The sequence below is a fragment of the Trypanosoma melophagium genome (genome assembly GCF_022059095.1).
Source record: "Trypanosoma melophagium isolate St. Kilda chromosome Unknown ctg38segment1, whole genome shotgun sequence".
Taxonomy (NCBI): Eukaryota; Euglenozoa; class Kinetoplastea; order Trypanosomatida; family Trypanosomatidae; genus Trypanosoma; species Trypanosoma melophagium.
The window spans coordinates 125,494-146,533 of record NW_027125176.1 but is presented as its reverse complement, the minus strand read 5'-3'; the positions used below and the strand labels follow the sequence as shown (position 1 = coordinate 146,533).

The window sequence follows — 21,040 nt, the reverse complement described above, 5'->3', positions numbered from 1 at the left end:
CCTCTGGAGGAGGGTAGATTATCTATGTTTTCTTATCACCTCTATTTAACTTTTTTTTTCGTTTTTCGCTCCCTCTATCTGTATCTCTCTCAATTTCTGTGTGTGTGTCTTTGTTTCCAAAGCGAGTCGGCGTAGCAGCAGCAGCCGCAATAGTATTGATAGTAATTAAGACGCTGGTGTTTTCATGGTTTGAATGTTTTTGATTCTTTTTTGAAAGGAATAGTGTATACGGTGTATGTGCGGTTGTTTGTAATCCCATGCTCGGATGGTTTATCCATCGATACAGACGCAATATATATATATATATATATATATTTGTGTGTGTGTTTCTGTTTTTTTTTTTTTCTTTTTTTTGCGTTTCGCTATATATTTGTAGTGGGAGGTCATTGTCGATCTCATATGGACCCGTTCTCTCTCTTTATATCTATATATATATATCTGTAATATTTACACCTTTTTCTTTTTCTTTATTGTCTTTTTATTTATTTATTTGTTTGTCTTTTTTTTGTATTTATAACAGGGAAGGAAAAAGCCCAGGTGTGGGGTTCTATTTAACAGAAGGGAACATAGAAGAGAAGAGGGAAAATAGGAGTTCAGAAGTGCGACTGCCTGGCGTGTCCTTCTCCTCCTCTGTTCCTCTTTCACTTTTTATTTTTCTTCTCATATATATATATATACAGACATACATATTCTGTGTGTTTTTTCTTATTGTTGTATTGATTTATCTCTCTGTACCGGCTGCAGACTACACCAGAAGCAGCAGGAAAAACAAGAAGAATAGAAATATTAATTGGTTCTGTAGTAGGGGGAAAAAATTACTAACATCATACAGAACAAAGGAAAAGAAAGGATCGTGATAAATAAATACATAGCAAGCAAAAGGAAAAAAAACAAGAAAAATAGACGTGGAGAAAGAGCTAACACAATCGAAAGAAGAAAGAAAAGGATCTAGCTCTATTTTAGTATATTCATAGACGTTTACGTGTGTATTTGTTTTATTATTATTGTTATTGTTATCTGAAAGGCGCAAGGAATAACACGAAAAAAAAAGCGAGTAAAGCAAAAACCAACAAGCCTCTCTCTCCCTCTCCCTTACTCTCTCTGTGTGTGAAGAGAGAAAAAATAAATAAATATATTAGTGGGTGTAATGATGGGTTTTCTCCAAAATAGATTCACATTGCTATGGTGTGCATTATGGCTCGTTGTGGTTCTCAGTGATGTGACTGAGGCCGATGTAACCTTCACTCCCACAAATATTCTGCAGCTCTCACTCTATCAAACTGCAGGATTACGCTTTACAAGCAATCAACTTGTGGGTGATCCACTCCTTCGAGTTGGAGATTCGTTTTACTTTATCATAGATACAGGACCTAACTTGGAGTGTACCGAATCAGAAAGTGGTTCGGCAGCAAATAACTTCACCGTGAAATCTATTGGCACGGATGGATATACAGGACTTGCGACTATCACAGCCCGAAGTAGTTTCTTTAACGTAGGATCATCGTATCTGATTTGTTATATTTCCGTAAATGGATTAATTACAGTTCGCCGTTCAGGGACTAATGGAGATGGCAAACTGTTAGTATGGCCTGCGCTTTATAGTGCACTGCGGATGGAACCAGCAGAAGTAGCGGGTGGACAAGGGCCTGTCAATCTCACTTTGCAGCAATCCGCACTGGAAGGACGGCCGGTGAATCAAGGATTTGGTGGAGGGCAATCGGCCTTTCTTATTCCATGTAATACGGGTGCGGGAAGTACGTTGGTGGACTGTGCAGCACCGGATAGTCTCTCAGAAGTGTGTGCATCTGTGCCTATTAATCGTATTATGTTAACGGATTTACGTGGTACTGGAACGGTAGACGTGACGGGAAGTTTTAATGTGCCATATGTACCATCTACAGATGGATATGTGGTGTGTGTGCCATACTGTTATTCCAGTTCTATGGGATGTGGGACGGCAAGTACTGAGATGTCGTATACTGTTGTGATTACATCCTCATCGCCTGTTACAGGGAATGTATTAATGTTCAATGAAGCTAATCCCAATGTCTATACAGTAACACCAACAGCACCACAGGCTCATGAACAGGGATATATGATTTTAACAGGAACAGGTCTGACAAATCAAGATTTAATTCGTGTGGTTCGTGCAGGTACTCGGTGTACATCAGGATCGTTCTCATTATTTAGTAATCTAAGGGTTGGTCCAGTTACAGTAGTGGATGACAACACGGTAAATGTCTCATTCATAGCAATGGAATTGGTCTCATCTCCCCAATGGGGAAGTGTATGTTATCTTCGTTCCTCTACTCCACTATGGTCATCTGTGCTCAAGAATCCTGCTTTAACTGCGGAGGATTTTGTTATAAATGTTCTGCAACCCACAGGGTTTACCGTAACCCCTGAGAAACCTTTCATTGGACAACCTACTTCTATCGCCTTTGTGGGTTCAGTATTGGATGCCACAAAAGATGCGGCTTTCTTAACAAGCGCCATGAACTGTGATACAATATCCGGTGCAGGAACATTTCAATGTGCTTTAAGTGGAGGGGATAGTCCTGTATGTGTAGTTAATGTAGACCCTCCATCTAATCAAGGACTCACCTTAGGGATTTGTTATCGTAAAGCAGATCGAGCAGTCTACGCGCTTGTGAATGGCACAATTGTATTTCAAAACCGAAATCCTGTTTATACATTAACCCCAAATTCATTATACACAGGTCAACAAGGAAAAATACTTTTCCTGGGAGAAGGATTATCGCTAAGTGATAGTATCAAGTTTGTTGACAGGAATGGAGATTGTAATGTAGATCCTCAGATTTCAACCTTTTTTATTGAAAATGGGGTGCAAGTACAAGCTGGTACGAGCTACAACTATGATGTGGTTGGAAGTGGACCACAGTGCTTAAAGGCATGTTATAAAGTGGCAAATTCTAATATGTGGTCCATTGCACGTCCACAGCCAATGGGAACTGACACACCAGAGTGTTCAGGAAAAAATCTCTACGTTAGTGCATATAATCTCCGCTATACATTAGCGTTCTCTGATGTTAGAGCTAAGGAAACGGTAACGATTACACTTTCATCACGAACTATGGCATCAGCGTTAAAATTGGTACGTGGAACAGAAAATTGTGTCTTGGCTTTTTGTGGAGCGGATGGAAGCAAAACCACAGCATGTGCACTCGCACAAAATAAAGAAGATTTTGTCTCTAGCATAACAAGAGAGAATGCCAAAATACTTGCTGGATTGGCTCCTACTACTTATGTTCTGTGTGCTTTGAATGGTGGCACGGCATATATTCCTGTCTTAATTGGAAAAAGTGGGAGTCCCTCTACGATGTATGTCTTTACCACAATAGCTAGTAATCCAACATTAAAGGCCCGTTCGCCCAATACTTGGCGTGTGGCGCAGTCTTTTCTTAGTACTACCTTTAGTGGTACTAATCTTGACAGTGCAACAGATCAGGTACTAGCTGTCAGGGATAATGTATTACTCTCTACAACGGCGAATGTGTGTCCAACGGCAACGTCAGTAACCCCCACAGCATTACAATCGAGTTTTAATCCAAATGCAGAGACCACTTCAGCCGTAGTTGTTTATAGTGGTTCCTACGCCATCGAAACAGGAACATCTGTTCACTTTTGTTATATCTGGGGAAATTCTCGCCGTGTAACCTACACCGGCTCTGTGACCTTCGCCGCCCGTCTACCTTCCACAATGACAACATCTGCTGAACCAAGCGGTGGATTCCGTGCGGGTCTCCCTATTACACTGAATTTTAAATCTGATACAGAATCACTTGATGCAACAAAGGATAGTTTATACTTTTTTCGCTTTGACCAGACAATCAATCCTAAATGTTATTGTGGTAGTACATGTCCAGATACTGCACGTGTGGAGTACAGTGACGTCCCGCTAAAGACTGGTGCAAGTCCATTAGAGGTTCAATGGTTGCATCCACGTGGATTTGATAATTATGGTTTTAATGCTATTTATGTGGTTTGTTATATTGTTTCTGGTTCAGGGAGTGTAACATACATGGGAAATTTGAAGGTAGGCATGTCTCAACCAACGTATTATACCGCAACTAACGTGGATAATTCTTTTGTGGTTGGAAATCCTATCACATTTAAAGCTGTTCAGCAATGTGTGGAAGCAGGATGTCTTGAACTTAATACTGCAAATGATATGCGACTTATTCCCACAACACAGGAATGTTATCAATTGATGAATGGTGGTAATAGTAATGATGCAAATCCGGTAACTGAAAAAATTGCTGCACCAATTGTTACGACTCGAAGTTATACACAGCGTATGGTGGTAAATGTAGCAGGTAATTACCGTCTCTGTTATAGTTTGAATGGATTATATCAGGAGTTACCCTCTTCAACAGCGTACTCTTTCCCACCACTAAAGGTGGGAGAAGCGGATCCTCTCTCATTTACGTCAATTCCAGTAGCACCCTCTGCTGGTGAGTTTCTCACAGTAGGATTGAAGTGCTCGGAGGCGGTTTGCTCAAGTTGTGTACAAATGCGATTGGTGCCAGGTGCGAGAGCCTCATGTTGGGAGAAAGTGCCAGAAACCTTTACCAGTGATAATTGTCCATCAACGATGAGTGTAGAATTTCCCAATCAATTTTTACCAGAAGGGGATTTTACAGTTTGTTATGGTGCCACTATGGCAAATAGTAGACGTGTTCCAGGGACACTCACTGTAGCGACTGCCAATCCCTCCTCCTTTACTACCTCATCTGTGAAAATTTTCACAAATCAAGATTCAGATGTTACTTTAACAGTGGTAGGGACTGGACTTTCTATGAATGATGAAATCTTTATGCTTACAAAAATTGGATATACCTGTCATGATATTCGAACGCCAGATTTTCTGAGTAATGATACATTACAAGAGTGGTTTGAACCAAGTTTCTTTCCTGATAAACTTGAAGTCGATACGGCAGGAACAACCGTTTCATGGGTCGTATCTAATCGTGATAAACGCTTTGGCGGAGGTATTCTTTCAGACCCCGATTTATGTGATAAACCTGGGGAATCCTGTACAATGCAACTTTGTTATAGGAGAAAAGGGTCTACATGGGCTCCTGTTTCTATTCAAGCACCACCAGATGTTCGTTTACTTCCATCCGATCCATCCAGTGCAGTATTTGATACCTTCCCACTCGCAGTAGGTAAGTATTCCAGCGTTAAGGTTGTAGGTCGTGGACTAAATGAAGCTGATGTATTAACTGTACGAATGAAAAATTGTGTTGGTGATGTTGTTACTACTCCAGTAGGAACAGCAACTGTAAATAAAGCTAAAACAGAGTGGATTGGTGTTGTGCGTTTTACTATGGGTGGAGTATCAACTTATGCGGTGTGTTACACCCGTGATTCGTCCACTACGGAGATTGGAGATGTGAAGGCAGGTGATGGACCCATCACTTTTGTTGTTCCTGAACTATATTATTTATATGACCCTAATAATATCACTGAAATGCATGAAATGAGCCAGTATGAGGAATTATTCGTTGGAGCGTCTTTTAATTCTCTCGCAACACAAGCTCTCAAACTTGCTAATCTTATTGATAAAGATACAGAGTGTAATTACATGCCGTATTATGAAGAAACTGGTAAACCCCCTGAGTTTAGTGTACGATTAAACCTTATATCCCAATCGGCAACATACTTTGCTGGACGTTTGAATATTCCTGCAGGAAACTATGCACTATGTATGCAAGTTTCTGTAGGACTCTTTCGTGTTACAGCTCGTCCTAATAATGCAAAATTCACTGTTACTACAGCAAACCCTGTAAGTTACACGGCGACTCCTGCCTTACCCTTTCCTAGTCAAGTATTTATTTTACGTTTTTACTTGACTGGTAGTGTGGCGACGGTAAGTGACTCAATACAAATTATTGATGGAACTATGTATGATTGCGGTACTCGTAATACTACCGTTATTGCGGAATACCCAATTGTACCAGTGGCAGAAAACAATTCCATCGGACAGGCCGTGGGAATCTCATTAGCAGAAAATCTTGTTGGTACTAATTTAACCGTGTGTTATAGAATAAACGGTGGAACCTTTGCTACTGTACCACGTGACGCTCTTATAGAAAAGAATCTTGAGGTTATAGAACAAATTCCTCGCCAGTGGAGTGCGGTGCCCATACAACCACAAGAAAAACGAACATTACAGATAACATTTACTGGAAATAATGCAAAACCAGATTTCTTGCAAGAAACCGATAAGGTATCATTAGTAGCTGTAGGAACTGAAACTGAGGCACCATGTACGCAGAAGCCGGCCATCACAGCTGGAACAATGGCACGTGTTGGTATTAATACTGTTTGGACTATTCCTGCTGCTTCAACAGTTGAGGGAACTTACATTGTTTGTTATACCTCTACTTCTAATGGAGCTCCTGTTCGTGTCTTAGAACCAGCGACTCTAAGAATATATACTTTACAGTCACCAGTTGGTATTTTTATACTTAATAGTACTTCACCTAGCGTCTATAGTGGGGAACAGTTTTATTTAATGTTCGATACGGAGGTTTCATTAGATCCTGTATTGTCTTTTGATAGTGATGCTTCAACTAAAGATGCGGTAATGTTTACAAAAAAGCGAAACTGTGTAGAACCCCTTACGGCAAATGATGTGGCGATTATTCCATCTAGTTTTCAATACAAGGATGTGAATGAAAAAACCCCATCAGGGATTCGTGTCCCTTATCTGCATCTTGTAATGCGTACTACAGCGGGGGATATTACAGTTTGTATGCGACGTACTGGACGAACAGAGACTGAGGCATTTTACAACTATGAAGAGATTGGGGATTTAAGGAATCCTGCAACTGTTACAGTAACAAGTGTTCCAATTTCAGCGTATAGTACGACTCCATCAACACCACGGGCTTGGGTTCCATCTATTAAGGTAAATCCAACATATAGTAATGGATACAGTGATGGCGATTTTTCACAGCTATTCTTCGTAAATGTTGCAGATACTGGTATTATAAATGATTGCTATCGTCCAACTGAAAACGATGTGGCGACAGGAACACCCACCACTAGCGTTACTTTGTTAAATACAACTCTTCAAGTAAAATTAACAAGCAAAGAGACAAAATATCCTTTTCCATTTCCAGGAAAATTTCAGATGTGTCTGCAACTTCAGGGAACGAATCAACGTGCTGCCTCTGTGCAAACAGAATTGCTAAACGTAGGGAATCCATCACCCACTTCATATAGTGCACCGGAAATTATAAGCTCTGGTGAAACCTTCACTATGAAATTTACTGCGATGGATCCTATCTTTGCTACCACTGAAATAAATAATAACAGGGCTCAAATCTTTGTGGCAGATGATGTGATAACAGGAGAAAAAGCACCAAATTGTGTAAATGGTGAAATCCCTTCAGGTGGTGGTACTACCGAATTTATTACCTTTACTGCACAGTCTACTACAGTTGCCAATGTTCAACCACAGATAATGACAAAAGGTTACTTTTTTGTCTGTTTTAAGGTGTATGATCAGGAATTATTTTTTGCTGTACCTAACATCAATGGTGGTTATCTCTTTTCAGTTGGTTTAACTGGAGCACAACGCTATACAGTGACACCTTCTCCTGCTTATATGGGACAGCAACTTAATATTTGCATACTGGGAAACTTATTAAGTGGTGCTGATCATGTTAAGATTGTGGATGTCAGTAGTCTGTCTTCGGGAACAACAAGCTATAGTAGTAGCTGTACTGCAGATGCTGCAGATGCGAATGCGGAATCCACTTCTGGGGGAAAAGGAAGTGTAGTAAATGCCATTACTACTGTAGAAGCATCATATGCACCTCGTGTAAATAAAACAGGTCGATTTATTCTTTGTTATCAAAGTGCTCGGCTTCAAAATGCGTGGATGTGGGTACCTGATCTTCGTGATTTTAATGTTGGTCCTCCACATCCTAATGCCTATTTACTAGAACCAACACCTTCCTATGCAACCGAGATTGATCGTTTACTGGTAATAGATAGTACAACTAGTGCATTACTTGGTTCTGATGATGCGATTAAACTCGTAGATCGTGGAAATGGAAAGGCTGGTTTTGACTGCACTGCGGCAGCTCAGAATAGTGTAAATATTGGAGCACTCGAGAGGGTATCAACTGCAAGCAATAACACAGCTGCTGTATATCAGGTATGTGTCAATGCACAAGTAACTCTGACTCTTTGTTATTTACTTGCTAAAGGTGCATGGGCAGAAGTTCCATTCCAGACATTAAAATCTTCCTATATATTTGAACCTGTGGTTTTCCTAGCGAGTCCATTTACTGGACCCACTCTTTCACCAGCAACACCTCAGATATATGAACCATTTACCCTTAAATTTACAAGCAGTGAGGCGAATGCTGTGGTAACCTTTTTAAGTTTCGCCCTTGGAGTACAGAAGAGTTGTGCATTAAATGTACAATATGTCACACCTCTGTATTACTTGAAGAATACGAATGTGAATTCATTTACAGTTCTATTATCACAACCAGGAGAATATCAAATGTACCTTGGTACACGTGCTATAGAGACAGATCCAAAAATACGGCATGGTACCACTATAAAAGTTGCCTCCTGTGATCCTTGTGGTTTTTCACCCATTTACAGTTTTATTGCAAGTAGTGTATCTTTGCGGTTTGATAGTTCGGCTGGTAATTCTCTCAGTCTTGAAGATACTGTGCGTATTGTGCCTGTTTCACAAGAAATAACAGAACTTCCATGTGATAACCCAACAGGACCATTCGCATCACTCACGTTAAAACCTAATGCAACTGTAAGTACTGCTTCCAGTACTATTTTTGATTTTTTTACTGGAAATACGAAGGATTATCTGGGTGATTATTATATTTGCTATCGAAAGAGTACGAGTGGATCTAACTATGCTATTGTAACAGACGCCTCTGCAAAACCAGTGACCTTTTCAATTTATCCTCAACTTCCAACCTCAGCGGTGACGTGTTTAGTGAGTCCTTCCTACTTACAGACTGTGGTATTTACCTTTGAATTTAGTATTACCAGTTACCCAAAACTTACCTTTTCAGATAAGGATGAATTCTTTTTATTACCCGGGGATGTGGATTGTAATGCAAGAGGTGCATCCAAGGCGAAAGGAGTGATTCAACCTGTGTTTGATCAATTGCAAGGTAATAATAAGGCTTTGTGGTTATCTACACTCCCTAATGGACATTTAACAGGAAATTATAAGTTGTGTTTCCGCCTTGAAGCAGCTACAGTTCCCCATGCTGTAACAGAGTCACCACTCTCAGTCTCACCGCAAGACCCAGCAAGTATTGTAACTGTACCCGCAATTATTACTCCAGAACTTTCGAATTTTAATATGTTTATTTACGGTACTGGACTCTCTGCAGAAGATGATGTGTTTATTGTAGATGTCTCAGAGCGGTGTGATGAACGTTGTAAGGAAGCTCTCACCCCAACACAGTTGCCTGCTGCTAGCTACAGAAAGAAGTTCATGAATGCATCACTTGTAGAATTATCCTTCACAAGTGCTCTTGTATCAGATGTTACACTAGCGGTTTGTTATCGTCGTAGTGGTAGTCTGCTGGTACGATTAGGAGTATATTTTATAGGAACTCGTAATCCTAAAGACTACAATACAAATTTTGTACCTCGTGTTGGAACACGGCCATTACTTACATTCACTGGTATTAATCTTTCAACAAACGATCGTGTTATTATTGTGAATGAAGGTGTATATTGTGATGAAGGACTAGCAGCTTCAACTGGTACAGCTGTGGGGGCAGCAGATGATGGGACACAGAGTAGTTTTAATCTCCCGCTTAATGGGAATGCGATAACAGCACGTACTTATACGGTTTGTTACTTTGTTCATGGGACTGTAGGTTATGTACAGATGACGAAAGCACTAGTAGTTCAATCAGGTGGTCCTAATACTTTTGCAACAAGTAACACACCAATGATTGGACGAGCTACAGAGATTACAGTAAGTGAGGTAACTTATAAAACTCAAAAGGGAGATGTGGCAATAGTGACGTGTACTGGTTGTAGTTGTTTTGATGGAGAAGTCGCAACTTTACCGTATGGAACAGCAACTGTAACGGCATCTGTAGCTGAACAAGTAATGATGTTACGTGTGGGTATGAATGAGAGAGTTTCCTACGATGTTTGTTATCGTGTGTTTGATAGTGGTTTTGCCAAAGTTGGGTCAAATTCAATTACTCCAGTACAAAACTCACCCAATACATTTACTGTGACTCCTACACCAACCCTACAAGGACAACGACTGACATATAGTCTAAGGGGATTTACAATTAATGGTGAAAATGCAAATGCTCCTAATGTAAATGATAGAGCGATGCTTGTGCAAGCAACACGTCTATGTTGGGAAACAGAAACTATGAACATGAGAGGCATTCTTGCATCACCATCTGATGTTAAAAACGTTACAAATAATCAAAGTAATTGGCTTGGTCATGTACCTTCCCTTGGCCCCGATGCATTAGATATCTCATCATTCCCTATAAAATATACTCTATGTTACCGGGAAGCTGGACAGAGAGAATATGTTATTGTACCTTTCCCTCTAGGTGATTATACTATGGAACCAGCGAATCCTCCTAAATTTACTACAGTTCCAGCTGCCGTAACAAGTGGTATGTTTGGTATTTTAATGACTTTCCCAAATGCACAAGAAGGTGATGTCGCCTATATTGTGGCCTTTGCTGGTGCTACTTTGACCACAAATGCCGCCTGTGATGATTCAACATCTATGGTATTAACACCGATGGCTTCATCCTATCCGACGTATGCATTTAGTCTACCACCATTACTTTCACAGTCATCTCTAGTGGTTTGCTATATACGAAAAGAGGCTACAGTTGCGGAGGTTCCAGAGTTTTTAAACCTTGAAACCCCAAATCCGAGTGGTTATGAGACAAATGTCCCTGAATCCACAGCTCCTAAGCTACGGCAGTATATTAGTATAACTTTTACAGGTACAGGTCTTAATCCTACAGCAGATAGTGTTGTCTTTACAGATGTAGCATGTGCCAGTGCTGAAACGCAGCCACCTGTTTCTGCCTCTTTTGTAAGTCGTATTAGTGAACTTAGTGCAACGCCTAATGCCGCAATAGGCAGCTCTGTAGTAATTGTGGTACAATTTGTGAGTAATGCAGATATTACAGCACATGTTTGCTATCGTCGTGGAAATGTATGGATAGAAGTTGGTTCACCTCTTTCCGTTGGGGCACCACAACCAACTGCATTAACATTAACCCCATCCATTGGTGTAGCACGTGTTGGACAGGATGTAAAAATTAATCTCGCTGGAAACGATGGTGTGAAAATTGCAAACGCCGCTGTTATCTCTGCTGTAAACACTAATACGCAGTCGTGGTGTCATAACTTCACTGATGGAAGTGTACAAGAACCACTTCTTAAAGTGATAAGTTCAGAACTACTTGATGTACCACTCTGGCAAGTGGCTGGCTCTGCACGTGTGTGTGTGCAAGATACAAATATGTTATGGTCAGATGTTGCCCTAACAATGGATGGTAATGTAGATGATGTTATTGTATTGGGTCCGAATCCATCGTTAATGCATTCATTTCCCACAACACCACGTGTAGGACAAGAAGTACGGTTAACGTTTCAACTTGTTACAGTACCTAGTGAAAATGATGTGGTGCGAGTGACGACTATAAAGAGGGAAGTAACATCGTGTGAAGAATCTATACCAGTATCAGGACTTGAAGCTGATATTTCTGTAGTGGTAAATACAAAGACGAATACATCTGTTGCCATCCCTAGAGAAAGTACAGATCCTCTTGAATACCGCAGTTTTAATGCAAAAGGGAGTTATAAAGTTTGTTATTACAATGCCGTAGAAGGAGTATGGAGTGTTGCTGGAGGATCGATAAAGGCCGGTACTCTCTCTATAGAGGCAATGGCACCAAGCATGTGGAGTGTGTTAGATGACGTACAACCTACCTTTGTAGAACCATTTGTATTACTATTTAATGACGCTTCAAGTAATCTTGATGCTTCAAGTGATGTGGCGTGGGCTGCACCATCAACACAATCTTGTGGAGTGGCTTTTGAATCATGTACGGCGTGTATTGTTTTTAAAATGGATGTAGGCAGCTCTACATCGACAGTAGTGCGTACACAATCGATTCTTTCTCATATTGTGGGTATATTTAATCTTTGCTATCGATTAAGAGACGCTACGGCGGCGTTGATTGCGCCATCATTATTCATACAACCTGGTGATATACAATGTGTTGTAGAAAACAGTATACGTGTGGGTCAAGAAACCGTTATTACATTTCGAAAACGCAGTGGAGTTGATGTAACTGATGATAGTTGGCGTGTTTCTTTCTATGGTACAACCATCTCCGATTGTAGTTCCGGTTATGATCCGGCTTTTCCTCTTGGTCGTGCTCGTATGACTGCGAGTACTGATACCACAGTGCAATATGCTGTGGAGTGGCCAGTGTCTATGGTGGATCGTCAGTATCTTATTTGTTACACACATAATGGCATAGCACGACCGGTGTGTACGTGTGATCAAATGAATGCACAAACGGGGGAATGCTATGTGGAAACGCTTGATGCATCTCCACGCTATTTTGTACCAAATCCAAATCCTACATATGTTGGTCAAACTATACAATTAGATTTTACCCTTGACTCCGCCATGATACAATATCCCGTTACCAAAGTGAAATTTGTTAAATATGAAAATACTCTTACGATTTGTGATGGTCCTGAAGCATTCCCACTTACAACTGATACTGTTATTAAAGTGTCAGCAACGTTATATCGTTTTACATTTAAGTATAACTACCTTTTAGGTTCGGCAAAACTTCTTGTATGTACACTTTCCCCAGCCTTGTCACCGAATTACGCCCGAGTAGGTACAATGAACCCGAAAACTTCTGATAATTTATTAACGCTTCGGCCTTACATGACACTAAAAACATTTCCTACAAATATAAATCTTTTACGTGCGATGCAAACGATTAACTTTACCTTTACACATGAATCAAATGAAGAAGGTGATGTTGTTGGATCAGGTGATCGTATTACTTTTGTTAAAGATCCAAATAATTGTGTTGAATCGACTATTGGTTCAACACCAAAATCGACTGTATTATCTTATTTTATTCTAGGTGACACTTCCTTTTCAACCATTCCTGCACCTGTATTAAATCCCGACAACGAAACACGATCATCTCATGTTTTTACCACCTTTGATTCTACTAACGGAGTGGGGAATTTTTTTATTTGTTATAAACTCTTTGCTGGAACATGGGCCCCTATAGCAACTCCTGTTCATATTCTTTCCGCTAGTGTGGAAAGTTGCTCTCCAACATCACCGGTGTCTAGTCCTGAGAATGGGGATAATGAGAGTCCGCGGGCCATGCAGTATTTACGAACACATATTATAGCAACAGTTGATACTGCAAATGAACGTAGCGCTAATGATGCTGTGAGTGTTGTACCAGAGTCATCTCCATGTATAAATGCCGCAGATGCTGTTTTTGTTTCTGGTGTAAAGATTAATAGTGATACGGATATTTCTCTTATTGCCTTTACACCATCACCAGGGAATTATAAGGTTTGTTATCGTCTTGGTGGAGCAGATAGTTCAACCTCTAACTGGAGTCCAGTGTGTAGATCATTAACATTCTCAGCGGCTACACCTACAGGAAGTATAACGGGTTGTTTGCGACTTGGTCAAACACTTAACACAGTGACAACGCACCGTAATGGGGTTCACTTTACTCGCTCAGATCATTTCCGTTTTGTTCCTGGAACGGATCAGTGTATTTACGTTAATGATACAGAGACTGTTTCCAATACCATTACCGTTGGAGATGCCCAACAAACTGTAGAAGGAACAGTTGTTAATACCATTGGTACTACCTTTACGATGCCTAATGCATTACTTGGCGATGGAACGGTTTCACTACGTCTTTGTTATAAGGATGCTGTTGGAAATCAATTTGCAGTGCCTCTTGACCCTAGTCAATTGTCTATTTCACAGTTTATTGTTGAATCACGTCTTCCTGCACAATTTCAAGTACTAGGTCATGTAACCGCAGGACAACGTGGAATGGTGAGATTTATAGCAAATGGTAATAAACGAAAGGGATTATTACTGCCATATGCAGCCACTCCTCCGATTCCTTATGAACCTGGGGCAGTATATAATGGTGATTTTGATGCTGCCACTGCTATTGCTCTTTCTTCTTCACTTTCATACCGTGATGGACGATGTTATGCTAGTGCTCCTTATACATATGGTGTTTATGGTGATAGTACGCAAACCATTGGTTCATTTGATCCCAACGCTGGAGGATCATATGTAGCCTGTTATAGACCTATGGGTTGTAGTGTAGAGGATGTTCAATTACCATTCCTAGTAGGAGAATATAATCCTATCAGTTGGAGTGTTGTCCCAAACCCACCACGTCGAGGACAATTACTTGATTTTTCATTTGTACGTAATACTGATGATCCAACTTCAACACTGTTAACACCCGGTACAGATCGTGCTGCAGCTCAGACGGATTTAAATTCTTGCTGGAGTTTATCTTTAGATGCTGGTCAAGTTGTTGGTGGTACAACGGAGCTTACAACAATAAAAAATATTATAATTCCTGCACAAAGTCCCGCTACTTCTAGAGAGTCTCAACTTCGAGTGTGTTATTACTTAACGGATGAATCATGGGGAGAAATACCAAAGGGTGTTATCACACTCCTTCCTGCAAATCCTACTGCATTTACTCTACTTAATACTCTAGCCCGAATATCGCAGATTAATTATATTCAATTTAAAGGTACCTCACTTGGAGCAAATGATAGGGTAAAGATTATTGCGAAATCCAATTCCTGTAGTGATACCTCAGTCCCACCAGCAGGAATGGTGTCTCATATGGCTGGTAGTGGAACTAGTATTCAAGGTTCATCATATGGTTGGGGTGTAACAAATGCTACAACTACACAGACTGTTTTAAATATAAGTACTACTACTACAGGAGTATATAGTGTATGTTACCGACTTGAAAAAGATACGGTGTGGACACTGGTATATGGTGATCTCACTATTTACGAACGTGATCCTGCGAATCTTGAGATGGTACCTCAAACTCCCCTAGAAGGTGAACTCTTCACGCTAAACTTTACGTCTACAAAAGAGTTATCTGGAATGTCAGGAAATGATCGTGTCGCATTATATACAGGTATTCTCTCATGTCTTGCACCAGGCGATGATGCCGATGTTATCATTACTTCTCCTTCACGTACAGATCTCTTACCATTGAATTTACCCTTTCAGCTTGCCTCAGGAACACGTGGTAATCATACTCTTTGTTATTGGAAGGATAATACTATAGTTTGGGGATTTCCTATAGTTTTGATTGCTCCTAATCCGTCAAAATATACTACTTGGCCTGTTATATCTGTATTACGTGTAAATCAATTAATCAGTTTAGTATTTGATGGTTTTGGACTTGTGGCAGAGAATGAAGGTAAAACTGATAAAGTAAAACTTATCCCCTCAACAAAAGCGCAATCAGATGAAATGTGTCAAACAGTAGAATCTTCGGCAAATATTATCTACTATTCTCCATTAAATGCGAATGGTACAAATGCTGTACAAGTTATTCGCTCTTCTTCTAATGCGGTGGGATCACACTGGTTATGCTATAAATTAAATGGTGGACAATATCATATATTTCCTGGACAAGCCATAACGATGAAGGATGCGGATCCATCAGGAGCGACATCATCCAAGGGAACTAGTATTTGGAATGGTGAAAGTATTACTTGGACTATTCAATCGTCATCCCCATCCGTTGATGGAGCTTTTGTATTTTATAGTTTGGTAGGATGTAATAATTTTCCATACTATGTAGCACCTGAGGCTATAAGAGAAGAATTCCCACAAGGTGTGGCTACGATTACAAATGGATACTCCTCTCTTCTTCGTGCATCTCCCTCAATATCAAATGGCACAACACTTTCTTTATGTTATTATGGGATGAATGCTATTACCATGTTACAGGAGAATGCAGTACAAGTAGTAGAAGGAATTCCACCAGCATTAAAAACTCCACTGTCTGTAAAAGCATTAGAGATATTTCAATTTACTCTTAGTGTGACTCCTACTGAAAATGATTATCTTGTAATTTTATCAGATCCAAATCGTTGTGTAGGTCAAACAGCCCCTTCTCCTTCAAGTGAGGCATTTATCATAAGGACTACGCAAAATTCTAATCTTATCGTTAAAACAGCTGTTAAAGGGTCAGGAACATTTTATATTTGTTATTCCCATAGAATAGGCCGTTGTGCCGCTAGTAACTCACAAGAGTGTGCTCGTATAGTTGGAGAAATAATGGCATCTACGCCAAATCCTTCTGGATGGTCAATGAGTCCTGCTACCGTTTATACATCAGATCTTGCAGAAATAACACTTTCTCGTCCATCTGGTAGTAATACAGAAAATATAAAGGATACTCTTTGGTTAGCACCTATTTCTGCTATAGATCCTACTATGAGTAATATAGCTTCGGCATGTATGGAGCCTTTATCTACAGATGGGAATATATTACTTCAACGTGGAACAAGTCCGAATAATGTGTGGAATGTTCGATTAAATATAACAGGAAGATATGGTCTCTGTTATAAAACTCAAACTGCCACAATGCCAACTATTTTCCCTCCTATAGAAAATGCAGGATTAGAAGTTTATTTAACGAGTGTGAGTTTAGTTACTTTTTCTGAACCACCAACAGTTGGTACGAGTACCCTTATTGTTTTACAAGGTCGTGGTTTATCTCAAGATGATCAACTTGTAGCTGTTGGTGTTCCTAGTACTACAGAACTTCCTAATGATATATGCAGCGATAATTCTTATACACCACGTGTTCCAGCAGCGGATTCTAAAGAAGGTTATGGTCACAACTCTATGGTACGAGTGATACGATTTGAATTAACAAGAAGGTATGTGTTATGTTTTCAAGCAGCAGCATCACAAGGGCCTATGGTTCTTATTACTCCTGATTCATTTGAGGTAAACCCTAGAGTGTTAGGTGTTAGAGTAGTATCTGTTGCCTTAAATAATACACCACTTGTATTAGAATTTCGAGGTAGTGGATTACGTATAACTGATTTAGCAGCATTAGTATACCTTGAAGGAGGTAATAATGATATTTGCACAACAGCATCATTTACGGCAATGACAAGTACTAATGCTGAAGGTACCGTAAGTCTCTATACAACTGTACCGACACGAGTTGGAATGTATGTTATTTGTTTCAAGGAAGCGGATGCCTTAACGGCTACTCGTTTACCAGATAAAGTAAATGTTGGGGTGCGAAATGTTACTGGAGCTGTATTTAGTACCTTACCATCCTGTGTGGCACTGAGTACATGTTCACCCCAACCTGTGGTTTCTCTTATTGATGTTGCAGGGAAAGTCACTTCGGATCAATTCGCCACAGTCGTAATGCGATTGAAAAGGACTGATGGAACTTTTGTAGATGAACTTCTCTCGGGTGGAAATATATATACACAGAAAGATTATAGTGTATTTTACTTCCTTTCAATAACTGTATCCACTGTGGGAGAGTATATAATGGAAGCACACTTTACTTTACTTGGAGGGGTAGAAGTAGTAGCCCAAACACCTACTTTTGCGGTAACTAAAGGTAGTGCTGGAGAAATGGAATTGTCTGCTGTAACGTGTCAACCTGTTGGAATCATTAATCGTCCACTTCCTAATTCTGGTAGTGTGAATACGGCGGAGAGTATAACATGTGTTATTCAGACAAAATCACCTTTAGCACCAACAGCATATAATGTTGAACTGAATGCGGGAACAAGTACAGCAGTTGTACCTGGAACTGATAGTGGTGGATTTAAGAAATATTTGTTTACTGTTTTTCCTCCATTTGATCAATTAACTATTCAGTTCGCTTCTATTATAGTAACCCCGGCACCACCTTTGGAAAGTTGGCCAGTAGCAAATTCACCCGTTATTGTTCGAATTGGATCTCAACCAGGACCTCAAAGTAGACTTTCTTGTGAATCTACTTCATTAGATCTTCCATCACCATCTATGGTACGGGTAAGTGATCACTTAATTTGTCATGCACAAGGTAGACGTATAATTAATGGTATGGTATGGAATATTGTTGCATCACCTCAATATATACATGTTATTCGTCTCTTAAATGATGATGAAGCATCTGCTAAAGAGATAAATATAGGTGATTATCCAGAAGGTTTAGATGGTGATTATGTATTTAATGTGACTTTACAAGGACAACCTCTTCAAGTTTCAGTACTAGGATCTGTATCATCGGATGAAACAAATAATGTGAATGTTGCAATGCAAGGAAGTCCATCAATGTTTACAGTAATAGATGAACCACAGGAATCTAGTTCCAGTATGTTATGTAGATCAGTAAATACAATGTCTACATTGTGGTTTGTTCCTGTTGAACCTTTTATATGCACATTATCTTTGGGTGCTGAAGGTCATCCTGTAAATGGTTTACCGCAAGACTTTAGTGTGATAATGGAAGGAGGAGGTAGTCCTCAACCTATTAACAATAATACATGGGGTACTACACTCACATTCTCTGCTGCTGCACCTCCTATAATAAATTCAGGAGGCAATAGTAAAAAAAGACTCCTTCATGCAACAAGCGATCAAGTATTTGGTTTGAGTGTAAAGTATATACCACTTAATAAACCTATTGCCTCTGCTGGGGGAACACTTGTGTATGTTACTTCAATAGAAGGAGTAACACTAAGAAATGGTCGTGTGACACTTTTGTTAGTTGGATCTGGGTTAAGTACTCAAAATAGGTATGGTGTACGTCCATCAACAGATTGTGCTTCTGGTGTTTCAGTTGAAGCGGTGGCTACTCCTGTTGCTGGTGCATCTGATAGGGTAGAGTTAAATTTCGACTCACCTAATGAACCGTACTTTTTCTGTTTTGCCCCTAGTGATCAACTAACCCGTTGGCAACTTCTCAGTAATGAGATAATGAACCAGAGTCCTTTTAGTAGTGGAGGTATAGATAGATGGGTTGCTTTATTTATTGTGAGTGTCATACTCCTCTTTATACTATTTGTATTATTGATTTTGTTACTCTGGCGTGTCTGCGTTTACAGTCGTCGTGCAAAGACAATGCAGCCGCAGATGCAGGAAATTTATATGCGACCACCAGCAAATAATCGCTTTATTCGACGCACGGAAGCACCACAGGTAAAACAACCACAACCCAAAGTACAACAGCAAGTACTACAACCGGTTGAAGCATCAAGTAAAGGGAGTAAGAGTCGGGTGCGTATGAATATTCATGACCGCAGCCATTATGGTACTGATCTTGATATCGATGTAAATGGAGAAAAGAAGCAGATATCCCAAAACAATACAGCCTCACATAGGAGTCAAGGTGAAACAAGCACCAAAAGGGATCTAAATAGTGATATCGATGGTCCTAGCAGTAGTAGTGGAGTAGAGGATGGACCACGATACATTCCTCCTGTACCACCACCAGTGCCGCCAAGAGATGATATTCCTGAAGTGATTGGTGCTGTTCAGAATGATGTACAGAATGCTCATGTGGTTACATATATGGGAAGTAATAATAATAATAATAATAATAATAATAATAATAATAATAGAGATAAGAAGGAGAAGGAATCATCGCTTCCACCCTCTGGACCTTATCAACATTTACACCACAAGGTCAAAGAAGCCGCCCCACAGCAAGAAGGTGTGGAAGGGGAAAGAAACCCACAATTATTACAACATCCATTCATGATTCGCCCCTCTAGCGCCATGGAACCCCCTTCGCTTGCCTCAACCGCACCCCTCACCGCCGGTACGCCTCCGCCTCCGTCGGCTTTGGTGGAAGGAGAGAATGAGGAGCAGCCGTCGTGGGTGGGGCCGTTTGTGGTAAAGGGACATACATCAAGACCGATGGTGAGTTCAAAACCATCCTCATCTTCTAGCGCAATTAGAAGAGGAGGAAAGAAAAAGAGATAGGATGACAGAATTTGCTGTGGATTATTTTTTGTTGTTGTTGTTGCTGTTGTTAGGGGAGGAGAGAAGAGTAACTAGGACATTTGTAAGGGAGGAACACCATATTGATACATATGTATATTATTATTATTATTATTATTATTATTATTATTATTATTATTATTATTATTTCTCTTCACGTGATTTATATGATTTCTACTTGCAGTTTTTACTGCCTACATTACTTTCACTGGGTTTTACATTGAGATTCCGCTCTGCTTTTGTTGAATAATTATTATATTTTGCTTATTTTTTCTGGGGAGGTGGGGTGGGGTCTCACTTTTTCAGGAACAAGCGCGTGTTCCTTTCCTCATTTTTTTTTTGTTTGCTGTTTTTCTTTCTTTCAAGAAATACAACCATCTCACATTTTGTACTTACACACACGTATATGTCTGTATGTTGTGTGTGTGTGGTTGTGTGTACTGTGCCTTCGTTATTTTTTTCTCTCATTGTGATACCTTATGGAATAGCTGCGTTTCCAATTATTTATCACTTCCCATCGTAGAAACAAAAGGGAAAAAGAAATTGAAAAATAAACCCCTGCTCAATCAATCTTGAGCCTTCACTGAAAATTTATATGAATATGTATTTCCATTTGTTTTTGTTTCCTTTTCTTTGAACACGTTTCATTTTTTTTTTTTGTACTTATTATTGGGGTGCATCAAATGGGAATGAATAGAGTACAGCTAGAAAGGAAAAGAACAGCACCAATCCATAGAGTCTGAAAGACGAAGTGTGAATTAGAGAAAAGAATAGGCAAAATAGAAATGATCATCCTTTCTTGGCTACACACCACCAAGACGGAGAGTCTTTTCGAATCCTTGTTATTTGCAATTTTTTTTCCTTTTGTTATTGTTCGTTTTTTTTTTCACGATTCATTACAGTTCCACTATTTCTTTTTGCCAA

At 39.8% G+C, this 21,040-nt stretch overlaps 1 protein-coding gene across 1 annotated transcript; it reads left to right on the top strand.

Annotated features, from left to right (window-relative positions):
- Positions 1-1,150: 1,150 nt before the first annotated feature.
- Positions 1,151-20,098, top strand: LSM04_002373 (uncharacterized protein; the record flags this gene model as incomplete). The annotated part of the gene is made up of 2 exons (XM_067338246.1): positions 1,151-5,189; positions 5,235-20,098. 2 exons carry the CDS (start codon positions 1,151-1,153, stop codon positions 20,096-20,098), a joined length of 18,903 nt encoding a protein of 6,300 aa, XP_067188183.1.
- Between the last annotated feature and the right edge of the window lie 942 nt (positions 20,099-21,040).